Source organism: Neolamprologus multifasciatus, chromosome 12, assembly GCF_963576455.1.
Source record: "Neolamprologus multifasciatus chromosome 12, fNeoMul1.2, whole genome shotgun sequence".
In the NCBI taxonomy this organism is placed as follows: Eukaryota; Metazoa; Chordata; class Actinopteri; order Cichliformes; family Cichlidae; genus Neolamprologus; species Neolamprologus multifasciatus.
The window spans coordinates 175,256-192,500 of NC_140450.1; the positions used below are offsets into that span (position 1 = coordinate 175,256).

General features: G+C 48.7%; 1 protein-coding gene across 1 annotated transcript in view; it reads left to right on the top strand.

The window, feature by feature from the left end:
* Positions 1-17,245, top strand: part of LOC146506005 (dynamin-1-like) — a 26,288-nt gene continuing 9,043 nt past the window's right edge. Inside the window, exons 1-22 of the mRNA XM_085181274.1 lie at positions 1-316; positions 7,062-7,135; positions 7,211-7,360; positions 7,436-7,639; positions 7,721-7,819; positions 7,974-8,134; positions 9,470-9,612; positions 11,668-11,803; positions 11,888-11,955; positions 13,033-13,171; positions 13,263-13,349; positions 13,581-13,651; positions 13,793-13,844; positions 13,955-13,966; positions 14,310-14,423; positions 14,825-14,934; positions 15,329-15,440; positions 16,244-16,255; positions 16,355-16,522; positions 16,599-16,685; positions 16,776-16,930; positions 17,006-17,167. Coding sequence (XP_085037400.1) covers positions 156-316; positions 7,062-7,135; positions 7,211-7,360; positions 7,436-7,639; positions 7,721-7,819; positions 7,974-8,134; positions 9,470-9,612; positions 11,668-11,803; positions 11,888-11,955; positions 13,033-13,171; positions 13,263-13,349; positions 13,581-13,651; positions 13,793-13,844; positions 13,955-13,966; positions 14,310-14,423; positions 14,825-14,934; positions 15,329-15,440; positions 16,244-16,255; positions 16,355-16,522; positions 16,599-16,685; positions 16,776-16,930; positions 17,006-17,167 — 2,477 coding nt within the window. The 5' untranslated portion in view covers positions 1-155. The remainder of the gene's footprint in view (positions 317-7,061; positions 7,136-7,210; positions 7,361-7,435; positions 7,640-7,720; positions 7,820-7,973; positions 8,135-9,469; positions 9,613-11,667; positions 11,804-11,887; positions 11,956-13,032; positions 13,172-13,262; positions 13,350-13,580; positions 13,652-13,792; positions 13,845-13,954; positions 13,967-14,309; positions 14,424-14,824; positions 14,935-15,328; positions 15,441-16,243; positions 16,256-16,354; positions 16,523-16,598; positions 16,686-16,775; positions 16,931-17,005; positions 17,168-17,245) is intronic.

Consider the following 17,245-nt stretch of genomic DNA (forward strand, 5'->3'; position numbering starts at 1 on the left):
AGGAGGAGGAGAAGGAGGAGAAAGAGCTGAAGGTCACAGCTGGAGCGGCATCATCAGCATCGATCGATCCTGTGATCGATCATCGGCCGCTGATCGGTCACAGCAGCAGCGAGACACACCGGCAGCCTCCGCCTGTCTCCGCCCGCCTCTCCGCCATGGGGAACCGGGGGATGGAGGAGCTGATCCCGCTGGTGAACCGGCTGCAGGATGCCTTCTCCGCCATCGGCCAGAACTCCAGCCTCGACCTGCCGCAGATCGCGGTGGTGGGCGGTCAGAGCGCCGGCAAGAGCTCGGTGCTCGAGAACTTCGTGGGCAAGTGAGTCCGCGTGCGTGCGTGCGTGCGTGTTTAGACGTGTTTGTGGGTACTGACCGTCCCTATGCTGGTTATGGTTTCTTTTTGATGGCTCGGGTAAGCAGCTGGGGCTCTCATTAAGATATGAAAACGAGAATGCGTGTGTGTGTGTGCCCACCTGTCTGTTTGAGCTGGGGGTGGAGATTCTTCTTCCCTCTGTTCAGCCCTTTGAAACACACTCAGGTGGAGGTGTGACGTTTGGTTGGAGGGGGTGTGGTGTTCAGGTGGAGGTGTGACGTTTGGTTGGAGGGGGTGTGGTGTTCAGGTGGAGGTGCGCTGGAGCAGAGTTCCCGCTCATGAGCTGGTAAATGGACTGATTCTTGCACAGCGCTTTTCTACGCTCAAACATGCTACACCCACCCATCCATCACCAACACCCGTGCAACCACACAAGCACTTTATTCTGTGCTTTAGGGTCTAACTGGGTAACATTCGCTCTGATGGATGCATCGCAGACATGCTTGTGGTTAGTATCTTGCCCATATTTGGCTGGCAGACCGGGGGAGCCTGGGATCGAACCACCGACCTTCTGATCAGTAGATGACCTGCTCTACCTCCACCCATCATCTGCAGGATGTGTTTGTCTGTGACGCTGATCCCAGATCACGACTCACAGAGATTATATCATTTGTCTGGCCCGAGAGCGCCTGAAGATCCCACAGCAGGACCTGGAAAACAGAGCGTGTGAGAGGCGACAGCAATATTTTAGAAAACACTTCCTGAGATAAAATTCTGACCTACCTAAAAAGAAAAACGTCAGAAATGAGCCATGCCTCTGTTCCCAACACTCTGTTTGGCACACTTTTTCTACTCCTGCTCTGTGTGATGTCACAGAGGCTACGTCGTCATATGTCTTGATGCATCTCAATCATCCAGGTAAGGAAATCTCCCAAAGTTGATTCTGTTCATCTGGACGTAGCGTTTGTGGGAGAAACGTTTCGTCATCATCAGGTGACGTCTTCAGTCTCAGCTGCAGGTCTCAACCTTATAAACATTTCCATAATGACTGAAACCAGCCCACTGAAGGAACGATGGGCTGGGAGCCCATGGCACACCCATGTTTCTGCCTGTAGGACTGAGGTTGCCGGTTCGAGCCCCGGCTGGGACAGTCTCGGTCGTTGTGTCCTTGGGCAACACTTCACCTACCGCCTACTGGTGGTGGCCAGAAGGGCCGATGGCGCGATATGGCAGCCTCGCTTCTGTCAGTCTGCCCCAGGGAAGCTGTGGCTACAACTGTAGCTGCCTCCACCAGTGTGTGAATGTGTGTGTGAATGGGTGGATGGGTGTGTAAAGCGCTTTGGGGTCCCTAGAGCGCTATACAAATACAGACCATTTACCAAATACAGGCCATTACCCTTGTATGTGAAGTAGGTGGAATGAAGACACAGTTCAAACACACTTGGCGATGCTGAGAGCGGTCCTGCTGCTGAGGTTGGGGTCATCCTGTGATCTCTTACGGACTACCTCCAACGCTTCTGTGACTGGGATGGTGAAGAGAGATGTAACGTAACGAACTGACCTCCCGCCCATTGTTCCTTCAGTGGGCTGGTTTCAGTCATTATGCAAATGTATGTTTATAAGATTGAAACCTGCAGTCAGCTGCAGTCAGCTGAGGCTGAAGAAGGCACTTGTAAGCTGCAGAGGAGGAGGTGGCAGCAGGGTGGAGGACGATGGAGCAGATAGAAACTGTGTGTCTCTGAGGTCTGTAGTTTGAGTCCTGCTGGAAGATGTCATGTGATTGGCTGAATATTTTTATCTTCACTCTGACAATGGGTGGGGGGTGTGTCTGTCTGCATCTCTGCTCTTATTGGTTGCTTCAGGTCACATGAGTCAGTAGGCTTTTGGTCAGGGCAGCATCGTATGACAATATCAGCGTGATGTGTTTGAGCTGACTGCAGAGGACTCACACTGCAGCACAGACACACACAGACACACACACATACACACAGACACAGACACACACACACACACACACAGACACACACACACAGACACACACACACACACACTGTGAGGATGTCGTGACGATGCTTTTCTCCGAGCCTCGCGGAGGGCTTCCCGTCACACAGCTCACAGTGTGTTTCGTTGAGCGGCAGAGTGGGCCTCAGTGTGAGCATCTCTGTCCTGCCTCCTCTATAACACATTTCCTTCAGTTACGTAAGTGAAGGGGATGTGATGCAGCACGACAAAAGAGAACCATCCATCCCAGCGTAGCACCTCCCTCTCCCTGCCACCTCCGGGTGAAGCCGCTCCCTGCGCGGCATCATCCAACTGCAACTCGTGTGTTTGAACTCTCTTATGTCATTTAACCAGCACCAGCATCAAGGCAGAGCCGAGCTAGAAGGCCCAGCATTACACTCTTCAGTCACAGACGTCTGTGTGAGCAGACCAGTGACTTCCCCTTTCTGCCACTGTTAACCAGTGAAACTGCACTTTAAACTCCAAGATATGAGAAAACGAAAGTAAATATTAGGGCTGGGCGATATATTGTGTTTTTAAATATATCGATATATTGTTTTATACGAGATGTGTGACAACATGTTACTACATTATGTTACAATTACACTTGTGGAGCCGCAAATTTGCCTCTCTTTCGTCCACTTTTGTCTCTACGCAGCGTTACTCTGCCGCGCCTCTCCTTCACTGAACACAACTCCCCATCGCTTCACCTGCAGGTGTAACGCCTCTCTTCATAAATCACAATCAGAAAGGTTGGCTGTTCGTGGTTTATTCTGCAGAAGACATAAAACACACTCAACATGTGTCTTCTGATGGTACCAGCAATTGTAGCTCCTCACAGTGCAAACGCGCCTTGTGTTGACAGACAATTTACTTCTTAATAAAGAAAAGTTGGAAAATAATCATTTCTCCCTTTTTACAGTCTGTCACACTGCACTTGTATACAAAAATCGATCGTGGGGGCGATCGTGGCTCGAGAGTTGGGTGGTCGTCTTGTAATCGGAAGGTTGCCGGTTCGAGCCCCGGCTCGGACAGTCTCGGTCGTTGTGTCCTTGGGCAAGACACTTCACCTACCGCCTACTGGTGATGGCCAGAGGGGCCGATGGTGCGATATGGCAGCCTTGCTTCTGTCAGTCTGCCCCAGCTGTGGCTACAACTGTAGCTGCCTCCACCAGTGTGTGAATGTGAGAGTGAATGAATAGTGGCATTGTAAAGCGCTTTGAGGGTCCCGAAAAGCGCAATATAAATGCAATCCATCATTCATTATTATTAAAAAGAAATCTTATAACCCATAAAAATACATTTCACACCATATAAAACAAAATAACAGGATAACAGAAGTCTCAGTAAACAGTATCACTGGCTAAACATTTCCCTCTAGTGGACAAATTACAGTAGAGCACTACATTTTCGCATGCTTGAGCTTTACAGACAAAATGACCGTTAACAGGCTCACGTAGCTGCAGCAGACAAAACACACTCAACATGTTCTGAAGGTACCAGCAATTGTAGCTCCTGCAATGTAAGGCAAACGTCACAAAAAAGCACAGAAAAACAGTAAGTCCAGCTATGCGCAGCAACCACTAGGGGGCCGGCAAAAGCTTACTGCAAAAGAGCATAGATACGGCAGAAACACTGTTTAACGGTTACACAGTAGCGTTCTAACATCAATACAAATCTGTATACATGTACGACCTATACAACATTTACACCAGAAACCATAAAGATGCCAGAGCCTTTCATTACAGAACTTACCCTCACAGTGCAAACGGGCGCTGTGAGGAACAGAAGCCTTAGAAGCTTCCAAACGCCAGAGCAAGATCCAGTTGCTGGATTTTCAAAATAAAATACAACAAAGATGATAAAATTCACACTTTTCACATGTATTTTTAACTCTGTTATACTCACCCCCACTGAATTTGATCAAATTTGAGCCTCAGGTACCAAAGGCACCCACACTGGTACACACCAACCAAACAGAGGTCAAAAATCACAAACACCAACTAAACGACCGTGGGGAGACCGTACAGATACGGTTGGGAAGCGTATCTGTAACCGGAAGGTCGCCGGTTCGATCCCTGGGCTCTCTGTCCTGGTCGTTGTGTCCTTGGGCAAGACACTTTACCATACCGCCTACTGGTGGCCAGTAGGCGGTATGGCGCGATACGCTTCTGTCAGTCTGCCCCAGGGCAGCTGTGGCTACAACTGTACCAGTGTGTGAATGCGAGAGTGAATGAATAGTGGCATTGTAAAGCGCTTTGGGTGCCTTGAAAAGCGCTATATAAATCCAATCCATTATAAACGTATCCCTAAGGATGAAGTGGGATTGGAGCAGCGCTAAACTCCCAACCCAGCAACTGGCAGCAGAGTGCCCGAAATACACCCTACCAATAACCCCTTACAAGGTGTGTACCACGGCTCAACAGGGAAAAAACAACAAAAATGCAGAGTACATAACAGCAAGTACAAACCCCATCACTCAGGTAGACATATAAAGAAAACATCTGGATCAGTCTATTCACTGGTTTGACAAGTCGCCCAAGTCTGGTTCTGATCTGGGAAGCATCCCCGGTTTGGCCATAGTCAACCTTTGGGGACTGAGCAATGGCATGAGCAACTATATCCACCGCTACCTCAGGTGTAGTAGAGCATACTTGTACACCCTCCCCACAGCTCGTAGCAATATTGACCTCTTGGGATGCCGTGCTAGAACCAGCTCGGTCAAAGTCCACTTCAACAGACAAGCCCGATGCGGCTGGCAGGACTGAATCCATGCTTGAAACATCAGTAACATCTCCCTGAGACCGGCTGGACTCCGTCAACTGCGACACCCATGCAATTGTCCTCTCTCCAGGGTCCAAATGTTCAGAGACAACCTCCAGGTCAGCTGTCCCATCCATGGCATCGGGTGAGCAGTCACCATCAGCACCAACACAGCTCACAGCAGGGGCATTCAAATCTCCCTCCCCATACGCAGCCCACACCAGAGACTCTGAGGAGCTCACTTATCGATTGACTCTCGAAATTAGCACCCTGGTCGCTGTGCATCCTTTCCAGAAAGCCGAACACACAGAAGTACCTGTTCCAGAGAAGCCTTGCAACCTGTTTAGCCGACTGGTCCTTGCATGGGAAGGCCTGCGCCCATCCAGTGAAGTGGTCTGTGATGACCAAGACGTCCACAGACTTGTTGTGTGAAGCCTCAGCCGACCAAAAGTTGATGCAGACCAACTCCAACAGTCTGGACAAGGACACACTGAGCAAAGGAGCACGCCTTTCTGGTTAGATGGTCTTACGCAGCGCTGGCATCCCCGTACATGGCCTCTCACGTCACGCCCAAGGTTCAACCACAGAAATCTCTTTCTAGCCAGGTCTAAACTCCTGAACTGGCCCTGGTGACCAGCATCATCATGGATCCCTCTGAGGACCTCGGCCTTCAATGAGTCAGGAACCACGAACTGCAGTCGTCTGTTACCTGATATCTGGAGACTCTGTACAACACACCGTTGTTGAGGACCAGCTTCTCCCAGTGGCTCAGGTATCTTTTAACAAGGTCCCCTACCCGCTCTCTCCTCGAGGGTCTCCTGTGTCTCTCAACGTAGAAGACGACGTGGGAAAGCACGTATTCTATTGTATTCTATTGAGTCTATTGTAAAAAAAATCAAAACAAAAGAAAACATAAACTTTCTGTTATTTCATTCCCCGGGGAGTCTTTACAGTTAACAAACATCGAGCCCCTGGGCCGTATGTTTGACACCCCTGATATAGTGAGTGAAGAAGAAACACCCAGTGCATCATGGGAATCCCCCAGCAGCCTATTGCAGCATAACTAAGGGAGGATTCAGGGTCACCTGGTCCAAAAAGGAAAGTTTGAATCTTAAAAGCAGAGCTAGTGTCTGTCAGCAGCCAAGGTGCAAAATAAGAGAGGGCTAAAAAGACCCAGTCAGAGGAGCTCAGATCATAGCAGCTGTTTGAAGATATTCAGAGTTCATATTTAAACTGAAGCGGTCCAGTGATGTGTGCAATGGGTTTGATGGGACATCTGCAGAGTCTGACAGAGGAGGCAGTGTGCACATCAATAATATCACTATAATCAAGGTTAAGAATATAACCTGTGCACGTTTTTACTAACTGCTGACAGTAAACCAAAACTTTTCATAATAAACTCAAATCTAAAGTTTGCACTCAGTGCTCCGTCTGAACTTTGTCGTCCAACCGAACACTCAAATATTTACAGGATTACACACTTTCAACATGATCTCCCAGTTTATAAAAACCAATCTGTGAGTGATTTCTGGAAAACAGGATGAATTTGGTTTTATTAGCATTAATAACTTTAAGCTGCACAATAAAGTCTGCAGCCACTGCAATGCAGTTTAAAGCACCTCAACAGGATGATTCAGAGTCGTGTGAGTCGGCCTACGGTACAGCGTCATCTGCAGAAAGGTGCATTTTAGCTGCAGATTTATTATTAATACAAATATCAAATAAATCAGCGACGTTGTTGGGCTCAGCCTGCCCTTGGTAGCGTCTCCCAAGGACAACTGGTCCTGGTTTAAGGCCAGAACGAGTGTGAATCACACAACCTCTGCAAAAGCACTTTGGTGGTACCAAAGTCACGGCTCAGCCTGTCCTTCGCAAAGTCGATCAGACAGCCAGAGGCTTACAGACATTGTTCAGAATCTAATGATCAATAAAAGTATGTACAGTCGTGTCCTCTGTTACTAGCTCGTATCTTCGTTCCTCCTCTCAGGGACTTCCTCCCTCGTGGATCCGGCATCGTCACTCGGCGTCCCCTCGTGCTGCAGCTCATCAACTGTCCCACAGGTGAGACTCACAGTGCAGAGACACGCGGTTCGTCCGTGCGGTGTCTGATCTGATCGTGTGATGTGTATTGATCAGAGTATGCCGAGTTCCTGCACTGCAAAGGGAAGAAGTTCACGGACTTTGATGAAGTTCGTCAGGAGATTGAAGCTGAAACGGATCGAGTGACGGGGCAGAACAAAGGCATCAGTCCGGTCCCCATCAACCTCCGAGTCTACTCCCCCAATGGTAACACACACACAGACACACACAGACACACACACACACACCTGTCCTGGTCCTGACTCTGCTGTCTGTCCTCAGTCCTGAACCTGACTCTGGTGGATCTTCCTGGGATGACGAAGGTCGCGGTGGGCGACCAGCCCCTCGACATCGAGCACCAGATCAGAGACATGCTCATGCAGTTCGTTACTAAGGAAAACTGCCTCCTATTGGCTGTTTCCCCAGCCAACTCTGACCTTGCTAACTCTGACGCCCTGAAGATCGCTAAGGAGGTTGACCCACAAGGTAAGGCTCCTGACAGCTCCACCTGCATCTTTCACCTGTACTGTTCTTTCCTGAACTAAATAAAGTGTTTCGGTCGCGCAGGTCTGAGGACCATCGGGGTCATCACCAAGCTGGATCTGATGGATGAAGGGACCGACGCCAGAGACATCCTGGAGAACAAACTGCTGCCGCTACGAAGAGGTACAGATGCATGACATTACACCAAACCCTCTCATTGGTTGGTGGTCAGCTGTCTGCTCAGTTTCATTTCAAATTTCACTCAATGTGGAGGTGAAGAGACAGAACAGGCTGCAGCTGAGCAGACAGAGACAATACGAGACTTTCACTGTGTCAGGTTACATCGGGGTCGTGAATCGCAGTCAGAAAGACATCGATGGGAAGAAAGACATCACCGCAGCCCTGCAGGCCGAGAGGAAGTTCTTCCTATCTCACCCATCTTACCGTCACCTGGCGGACCGCATGGGCACCGCCTACCTGCAGAAGATTCTCAACCAGGTAAATGCACAAGATCTCTCCCAAGTCTTTCTGACTGCAAGGATTTCAAATCTGTGTTTCCACAGGGCAGTGGAGTGGGCAGTGGGCAGTGAGTTCTGTTAGCTTAGCACAAACACTGGCACAGCTGAAGGTCCTCACTGTACAAATACTCTTTGAATTTCCCCAGAACATTTCCAAAACACTGTCTGATTTTTGAGGAAGTCATGAGGAGCAGGATTCTGGATTTAACAGGAAGCCAACGAAGGGACGGCGATACAGGAGAAATCTGCTTTCTCTTTCTAGTCCCTGTCAGGACTCTTGCTGCAGCATTTTGGATTAGCTGAAGGCTTTTCAGGGAGTTTTTAGGACTTCCTGATAATAATGAATTACAGTCGTCCAGCCTGGAAGTAATAAATGCATGAACTAGTTTTTCAGCGTCACTCTGAGACAGGATATTTCTAATTTTAGAGATGTTGCACAAATGGAAGAAAGCAGTCTTACATATTTGTTTAATATGTGCGTTGAAGGACATATCCTGGTCAAAAATGACTCCAAGGTTCCTCACAGTGTTACTGGAGGCCAAGGTAATGCCATCCAGAGTAAGAATCTGCTTAGATACCATATTTCTAAGCTTTTCAGGGCCGAGTACAATGACCTCAGTTTGATCGGGTGGCTGTAGCTCAGGTGGCAGAGCAGGTCAGCCACTAATCAGAAGGTCGGTGGTTCGATCCCATGCTGCCTCCTGGCTGCATGCCAAATATCCTTGGGCAAGATGCTAACCCCATGTTTGCCTACTGGTGGTGGTCAGAGGGCCCGGTGGCGCCTGTGTCCGGCAGCCTCGCCGCGGGCAGCTGTGGCTACAATGTAGCTGCCATCACCAGTGTGTGAATGGGTGAATGACTGAATGTAGTGTGAAGCGCTTTGGGGTCCTTACGGACTAGAAAAGCGCTATACAAATGCAGGCCATTTACCATTTACCATCTGAATTAAGAAGCAGAAAGTTAGCGGCCATCCAGGTCTTTATGTCTTTAAGACATTCCTGCAGTTTAACTAATTGGTGTGTGTTATCTGGCTTCATGGACAGATAGAACTGGGTGTCATCTGCATAGCAGTGTAAATGTATGCTATGTCTTCTAATGATGCTGCCTAAGGGAAGCATATATAATGTAAACAGAATTGGTCCTAGCACTGAACCCTGTGGAACTCCATAATTAACCTCAGTGTGTGAAGAGGACTCTCCATTTACATGCACAAACTGGAGTCTGTTAGATAGATATGATACAAACCACTGCCTTTAATTCCACCTATGTTCTGATGTCAGTGATAAATAACAGAGCACCTCTCTGCTACCTCCAGCAACTGACCAATCACATCCGGGACACGTTGCCGGCGTTGCGCAGTAAACTGCAGAGTCAGCTGCTTTCCATCGAGAAGGAGGTGGAGGAGTACAAGAACTTCAGACCGGATGACCCGAGCCGCAAGACCAAGGCCTTGCTGCAGTAAGGACCAGATATTCACCCACGGCTCTCTTTAACACGCAGTTACAACGATTCAACGGGTCAAGATCCAACATGCATCATGCCAAGCTATGCGTTTTCTCTACCAGTGTAGAGAAAACGCATAGCTTGGCATGAATGATTTCACAGCACATGTTTAAGGACTAATGAACACGTCTGAGTTTACTTTGGACACACAGTCTACAGTATACTTACAGACTCAAGTACACACACACTAATATTTGGTTGTCTCTCATCAAGCAGACACGTTCGGTATCAACAGGCTTCCAGATGATATTTGACATCTCTTCTTGGTAGAGTTAATTTAAACTCGGTTCCTTTACAGAGCTTTTAAGGTCTCCCATTTTCAACAGGGTTGAAGTCAGTTGATGTTAGCCTGCTTTATCCATTCCAGATCCAGTGTTAATGTGTGTTTGTCCCCAACTGTGTCCACGTTTCAGCCCTGTAGTTACTGATTGAAGGTTACTCCAATACTTGAACAACTTTGTGTAATGTACCACTGGCACCAAACAGCCCAGAGCACGATGCTGCCTCCACCATGCGTGCTTGCTGCTGCAGTGCTCCTGCGTTTGAAAGCCTCAGCTTCACCTCTTTAGACCCCGAGTGACCCCGAGTGCATCAAACACATCCTTTTTATCACCAACGAGACGTTAACAAGCCTCGTCATGTAAAAAGATATCGCAGAACATCTGAGGAAGCTTCTCCAGCTCCAGACCAAAGGGTGGAGAGTCCCAGAGTGTAGCCCTATGGGAGTGTCCCTTAATGAGATCGTTGACAAAATATTGACCGTGGTGACTCATCACATGAGCCAAAGTGTGAAAACAGGTGTGGGTCATTATCAGCTGAGGCTCCAGGGCTGTGTCCCAATTCAGGGTCTGCAGCCTTAAACGCCGCATTTTAAGGCCGATTACGTCACCGCGACGCGACGAAGGCTGTCCCAATTCGAAGGCTGCTCGAAATGCGGCCCTCAAATGCGTCCTTCATTTCCCTGAATTTTAAGGATGTGGCGGTGTAGACTTCATGGCCCAACATATCCCAGAATGCATAGCGCGGCAGTGGGTGTGGATAATTTTGCCGAAAAAACAGCGGATGAGGGGCGCCTGAAGAGTAAACTTTAAGTAAGTACTGAATATGATGTCACTTATTTATGTGCAAATGTTTAATAACGAAGACCATTAAAACATTCCTGTTGGCCACATGTCGGCAAAGTCATGTGACATTAGTGACGTTTGTACTAACTTGGTTTTAAAGCCTTTACTTTAAAATATACGCCGTTCAATAGCTGAGCTTAATCAGAGAATGATCAAAGCTCATGTAGAAACAAACAAATGAACAAAAGATTTTCTCCTTCATTTCTGTCAAACAAAGCCGTACGAAACGTTTCCAGCTGTTAGTATCATGGTTGCTAGGCAACCTGGGCAGCGCAATAGGCTAGACCGTCCCATTTCACAAGCCTCGCACATCCGGCCTTAGCGGTCTTTGAGTACGCGACCCTTGAGGATCGTTGAGGCTGCAGACCCTGAACTGGGACACAGCCCAGGTGAACCCACTGTGAAACCTGGCCCCACCCTATCATGTGACTCACTGAGGTCAGATGACCCAGGATGTGAGTGGGTGTGTGAAGGATCTCAAAACTGGATTATAGATGGCAGTTGGTGTCGTAAGCCCCGCCCTCTGTTCAAGGATGGTCGTTGACAGTGGAGTAAATCTGTGTCCACTGTGAACGACCATCTTTGAGCATGCGATGAGGCACATGATTAATAGTGGGTCAACGACCCTCTTGGGTCCCATTAGGACTTGAATCTGGGACTCGCCATCATTAGATTTATGAGACACTATATATGTAGAAGTCACGCTCTGCAGTGAGTCCACCCTGGAAAAGCAAGAGTCGAAGAACTCGACATTCCTAGGGTCGAGGTGACAGCAGAGTCACGAGTGTGATGTCAGGTGAGGGGGCACGACTAGATGAGCCTACAGGTGTGAGATTTAAGTGTCAGGTGTCGGTCGGGTATAACCAGCGCTGTACGTTCACGGCAGGATGGTGCAGCAGTTCGCGGTGGACTTTGAGAAGCGGATCGAAGGGTCCGGGGATCAGGTGGACACTTACGAGCTGTCGGGAGGGGCGAAGATCAACCGCATCTTCCACGAACGCTTCCCCTTCGAACTGGTCAAGGTAACCGTTTCGCTCAGGTGACATCATCGCACCATGTGCGACTTCCTGTGGCAGGCGAGTGATGTCATAAATGTGTTTGTGCAGCTGGAGAGTGACGAGAAGACTCTTCGTAAGGAGATCAGCTACGCCATCAAGAACATCCACGGGATCAGGTGGGTTTGTTTTTAAAGTCCTGCCTGATTGTCAAACCTCGGTAAAAGATCCCTGTTTAGGCTGCAGCCTGCCTGCAGTACCTCCACTGTACAGCAGGGGGCGCAGTGCGCAGCTACCTGTTCATTTATTTGGGTTTGAACATTTTCTCTGTTCTTCCTGTTTATGGATCCAGATGTATTCATGGATTATTAGCTTGTCTTCATCCGCTGAATAAATGACATTAGAGTTTCATCCATAAACATCTGCCAATGTTATCCTGGGAACGTGTGTGTGTGTGTGTGTGTGTGTGTGTTTGTGTGTGTGTGTGTGTGTGTGTGAGTGAGTGTGTGTGTGTGTGTGTGTGTGTGTGTGAGACGCTGTTACAGAGAAACAGTTACACTAACTGTGCTCAGACAGCAGACGTGCGTCCCTGCAGCTTACTGTAACAAGTGCTGCATAGCTTTGATCTTTTGAGCTTTTGATCTGATCTTTGATCAGTTCAGTTTTATTTACACAACAACAGTCGCCTCAAGGTGCTTCATATTGTACAGTAGATCCTATAATAATACATACAGAGAAAAACCCAACAATCATATGACCCCCTGTGAGCAGCACTTTGGCGACAGTAGGAAGGAAAAACTCCCTTTGAACAGGAAGAACCAGGCTCAGGGAGGGGCGGGGCCATCTGCTGTGATTGGTTGGGGTGAGAGAAGGAAGACAGGATAAAGACATGCTGTGGAAGAGAGACCGAGGTTAATAAGAGTGTGTCGCTGCGCTCGCAGAATTCTCATCCTTTAATTGTCCCACGAGGGGAAATTTGGTCGTATCAGCAGCAAAAACACACAAACTAGAAACAGAAACACGATTGTTACATATTTACATCTTAGACAACAGCAAAGCAGAGGACTGTACAGTTATTAAATTAGAGTACAGATGAGTGGCAAACCCAGGTTGTAGTGTGAAATGGAAAACTGAATACAGGGGTGAGTGTGAATGCGCTCACCTGTGCGCTCACCTGTGCGCTCACCTGTGCGCTCACCTGTGCGCTCACCTGTGCGCTCACCTGTGCGCTCACCTGTGCGCTCACCTGTGCTCAGGACGGGTCTGTTCACCCCTGACATGGCGTTCGAGACGATCGTGAAGCGTCTGATCGCTCAGCTCAAAGAGCCGTGTCAGAAATGTGTCGACATGGTGATCAGCGAGCTCGTCAACACCGTCAGGCAGTGCACGCAGAAGGTACTACACATACCACGAGTACTATCATCGCACAGCACTCAGCGGTAATACACAGTACTGACTACGACCTTTGACCTCCTCCTGCCTGCAGCTGGCTCAGTATCCGATGCTCAGAGAGGAGATGGAGAGGATCGTCACTCAGCACATCAGAGACCGAGAGAGCCGCTCCAAAGAGCAGGTTGGTCACATGACACCGTCGCCATCTTGGTGTGATCCTGACCATCGCAGTTCAGGCACTGGGGAGGCGTGGCCTACCCAGCTGTCATTGGGTGAGAGGCGAGGCTCACCTTAGCAGATGGGCCGGCTGTGACAGGGCCGTCCTCTTCACGCCACCAAGTCATAGAACATTTGCAGGATACGTGCACGTCACCTGTGTCACACGCCGCTGACGGCTGTTCGTCTCCCTCAGGTGATGCTGCTGATCGACATCGAGCTGGCCTACGTGAACACGAACCACGAGGACTTCATCGGCTTCGCAAAGTAAGACCCTTAAACCGGCTTCCTGTCAGGCTCACCTGTATCCCTGACACACAGGTACAGGTGTGTCAGCAGTGTGATACACCTGAGCTGTGTGAACACTCACCTGGTGTGTGTGTGTGTGTGTGTGTGTGTGTGTGTCAGCGCGCAGCAGAAAAGCAGTCAGATGAACAAGAAGAAGGCAGCAGGAAACCAGGTGAGTGTGTATCCTGGGAAAGGAGGAGCAACGATGAAGTGTGGGAGGACGCCATCTTTAACCTCTTTTTCTTCCCCTGTCTCTAACGCCTCTGTTGCCACGGCAACCAGGATGAGATCATGGTGAGTGTGTGTTCTTGTGTAGCTAATGTAACGGGGAGGGTGCACCTTTGTTGGAGCTGGAAACACGAAGCAGACGTTAACCTGGTGTCACTGACCTGTGACACCAGGTTTAAAGCAACCTTTGACCTTTGATCTGGATTTGAATTCTGATGAAAAAGTAAAGAGATCCTCCTGAGGGGGTTCGTGATGTTGGTCCAGGTGTTATTTGATCGTTACCTGATACCAAACGTGCAGGTTTCTGCGGCGACTGCAGCCCAACGTCAGATGTTTTCACGTTTTAGCTAACAGGCAGTCTGCGATCAGTGACATCATCAGTCACATGTTTTACTGATGCCGTGCGCAGGTGATCCGTAAAGGCTGGCTCACCATCAACAACATCGGCATCATGAAGGGCGGAGCCAAAGAGTACTGGTTCGTCCTGACTGCAGAGACGCTGTCCTGGTACAAAGATGATGAGGTAACACACACGGGCACAGAAGCCTGCACAAACGCACATGCATGCTCACACCAGGGCTGTGCAGCAGAGCATGATGTTTCTATGTACCAGCTGGGTTTGTTTGTGTGCAGAGCTTTGCCGTGAGCCGTGCATACACGAGACACGTATTTCAAAACTGTCACATCTGCAGTACAAACCCCGGCTGGGGTTTAAACAGACCTGATTACACTCACAGTCTGCAGGAGGAAACCGTAACAAACACATGTAAACACGCTGCTGCTCATCTCCATCAGCAGGGTTTGATACCAAAGGAAGGTGTCACATGGATCCAGCACAAACATTTTATTTCTATTTAAAGTTAAATCTCGTTAAATAAAGGCTTTATGCTATTTATCTCACTGCTTTCATTGCGCCTCCTACAGGAGAAAGAGAAGAAGTACATGCTGCCTGTAGACAACCTGAAACTGAAGGACATTGAGAAGAGCTTCATGTCCAGCAAACACATCTTCGCCCTGTTCAACACTGAGCACAGGTCAGTCAGCCACACACTGAGAGGTGCTCCAATAAAACGACGAGCGTCCAGCTCCTACGCTAACGTTTAACAAAGAGTTTCCATCTGAGCGTGCTGTGATCGAACCGAGAACGAAAGCGTGCGGTTAAGAATCTGAAGGTCAGCGAAGATGGAAACTAAACGCAGCCACATTTGGACACACGGTGATGAGCAAGCTGCAGCGGCTCGAAACACATCAGCACAGATGTTAAACTGTTCTCAGTCCAAGTTTAGGCTCTCTGATGGCAAACGCCGTCACGTGACAGGAAGTAGCCATGGAAAATGGTGTTTTTCAGCAGCAGATGAGATGTCTGTCCCTGGTTCTGATGATGATCCTGATTTATGTCTGATCATAACTGAAGCTGTGATGATGCAGGAACGTGTACAAGGACTACCGTCAGCTGGAGCTGGCCAGCGAGTCTCAGGACGAGGTCGACGGCTGGAAGGCGTCCTTCCTACGTGCTGGAGTGTACCCTGAACGCAGCGTGGTACGCCCCAAGTTTTACTGTGTTATAACAATATTATTAGGGATGCACCGATACCGATACTGGTATCGGGTATCGGGGCCGATACTGTAAAATGTGTGTGTACTCATACTCGTAAAAGTTAACCGATACCATGAACCGATACTAACTTATTTCATTAATCAGAGGGTGGCTTGTCATTTCTGTTGTAGTTTTTTAGATTGGCCACTAGGGGGCCAATTATTATTTTATTTATTATTTATTTTATAATTTTTTATATTTATTATTTATATAATAAAATATAAAAAAAATATTTTGTTTGTTTACAATATGGACACTCTGCAATAATTTAAAAGTTTATTTTATTCTCAAACCTAATTTGTATTTATTTTATTCGAAACAGAAGTGTTTATTTATTATTCTGAAAGCTCGAGACAGTGCCAATAGTTCAGTGATATTTTGTAAAATTATAATTAATAATTTTGTAAATTGTAATTACAAAATTACAATTTAACAGAAGTGTTTACTTTTCACTTGAAATTTTTTTGTGGTCATTTTTATTAAGATTTTATTTTTTATCGGCAGAGAATAAAATAAAACCTGTCTTCCAATTCATTGTATTTGTGTGTGTGTGTGTGTGTGTGTGTGTGTGTGTGGTAGAAGTATCAGTTTTTGTACTCTGTATCGGCAAGTACTCAGATCCAAGTATCGGTATCGTATCGGTTTGAAAAAATTGGTATCGTTGCATCCCTAAATATTATTACTGATGTTATTACTGCAGTGCAATTACATGTAAACACTTTATTCTGTCCTCTCCCCTCCATCAGGATAAAGAGAAGGTGAGTCTCTCATGGTGCCTTTCAGGTGGAGGTGGTGTGTGTTTAACAGTCAGCGTGTGCAGGTGGAGGTGGTGTGTGTTTAACAGTCAGCGTGTGCAGGTGGAGGTGGAGGAGTCGAGTGGCGACGGGCACATCCACAGTCTGGACCCTCAGCTGGAGCGGCAGGTGGAGATCGTCAGGAACCTGGTGGACTCGTACCTTGCCATCATCCACCGCACCATCAGGGACCTGATCCCCAAGACCATCATGCACCTGATGGTCAACAATGTACGACACACACACGCACACAAGGCCATACAGGAAGTCATGTGGTGAGTCACGTGACCTCCTCTCTGTTCCTCAGACGAAGGACTTCATCCACGCTGACCTGCTGGCTCACCTGTACTCTTGTGGAGACCAGAACACCCTGATGGAGGAGTCCCAGGAACAGGTGAGGTAGCAGGCGGACAGGTGGAGGTGGGAGGGGCTCGGGTTTTAAGCCAATCAGACTCAGACTCTGCTTCTTCCTGCTCTCGTCCAGGCTCAGCACCGCGACGAGATGCTCAGGATGTACCACGCGCTGCGCGAGGGCCTCGGCATCATCGGTGACATCAGCACCTCCACCATCACCACGGCGATGCCTCCGCCTGTTGACGACTCGTGGCTGCAGGTGACGGGGATGCCGTCAGGACGCAGGTATGCCGCTAACAGATGGGCCGTGCTGCGTAACAGACCAGGGCGGCGTCACTGACACTCGGCTGGTCTCTGCAGGTCCCCCATGTCCAGTCCGACCCCCCAGCGCCGGGCCCCTCCTGGCCCTCCTCGTCCAGGTGGTCGTGCCGCCCCCACCCGTCCGGCGGTGTCACCTGATCCTGGACCCCCACCCTCTATCCCCTCACGACCCAACAGAGCGCCACCACCTGGAGTTCCCAGGTAACGCCCCTCCTAATCCGTGTTTATAACAGGAAACCTGAGGTCACAGAGGTCAGGTGATCAGCAGCACGGTCACAG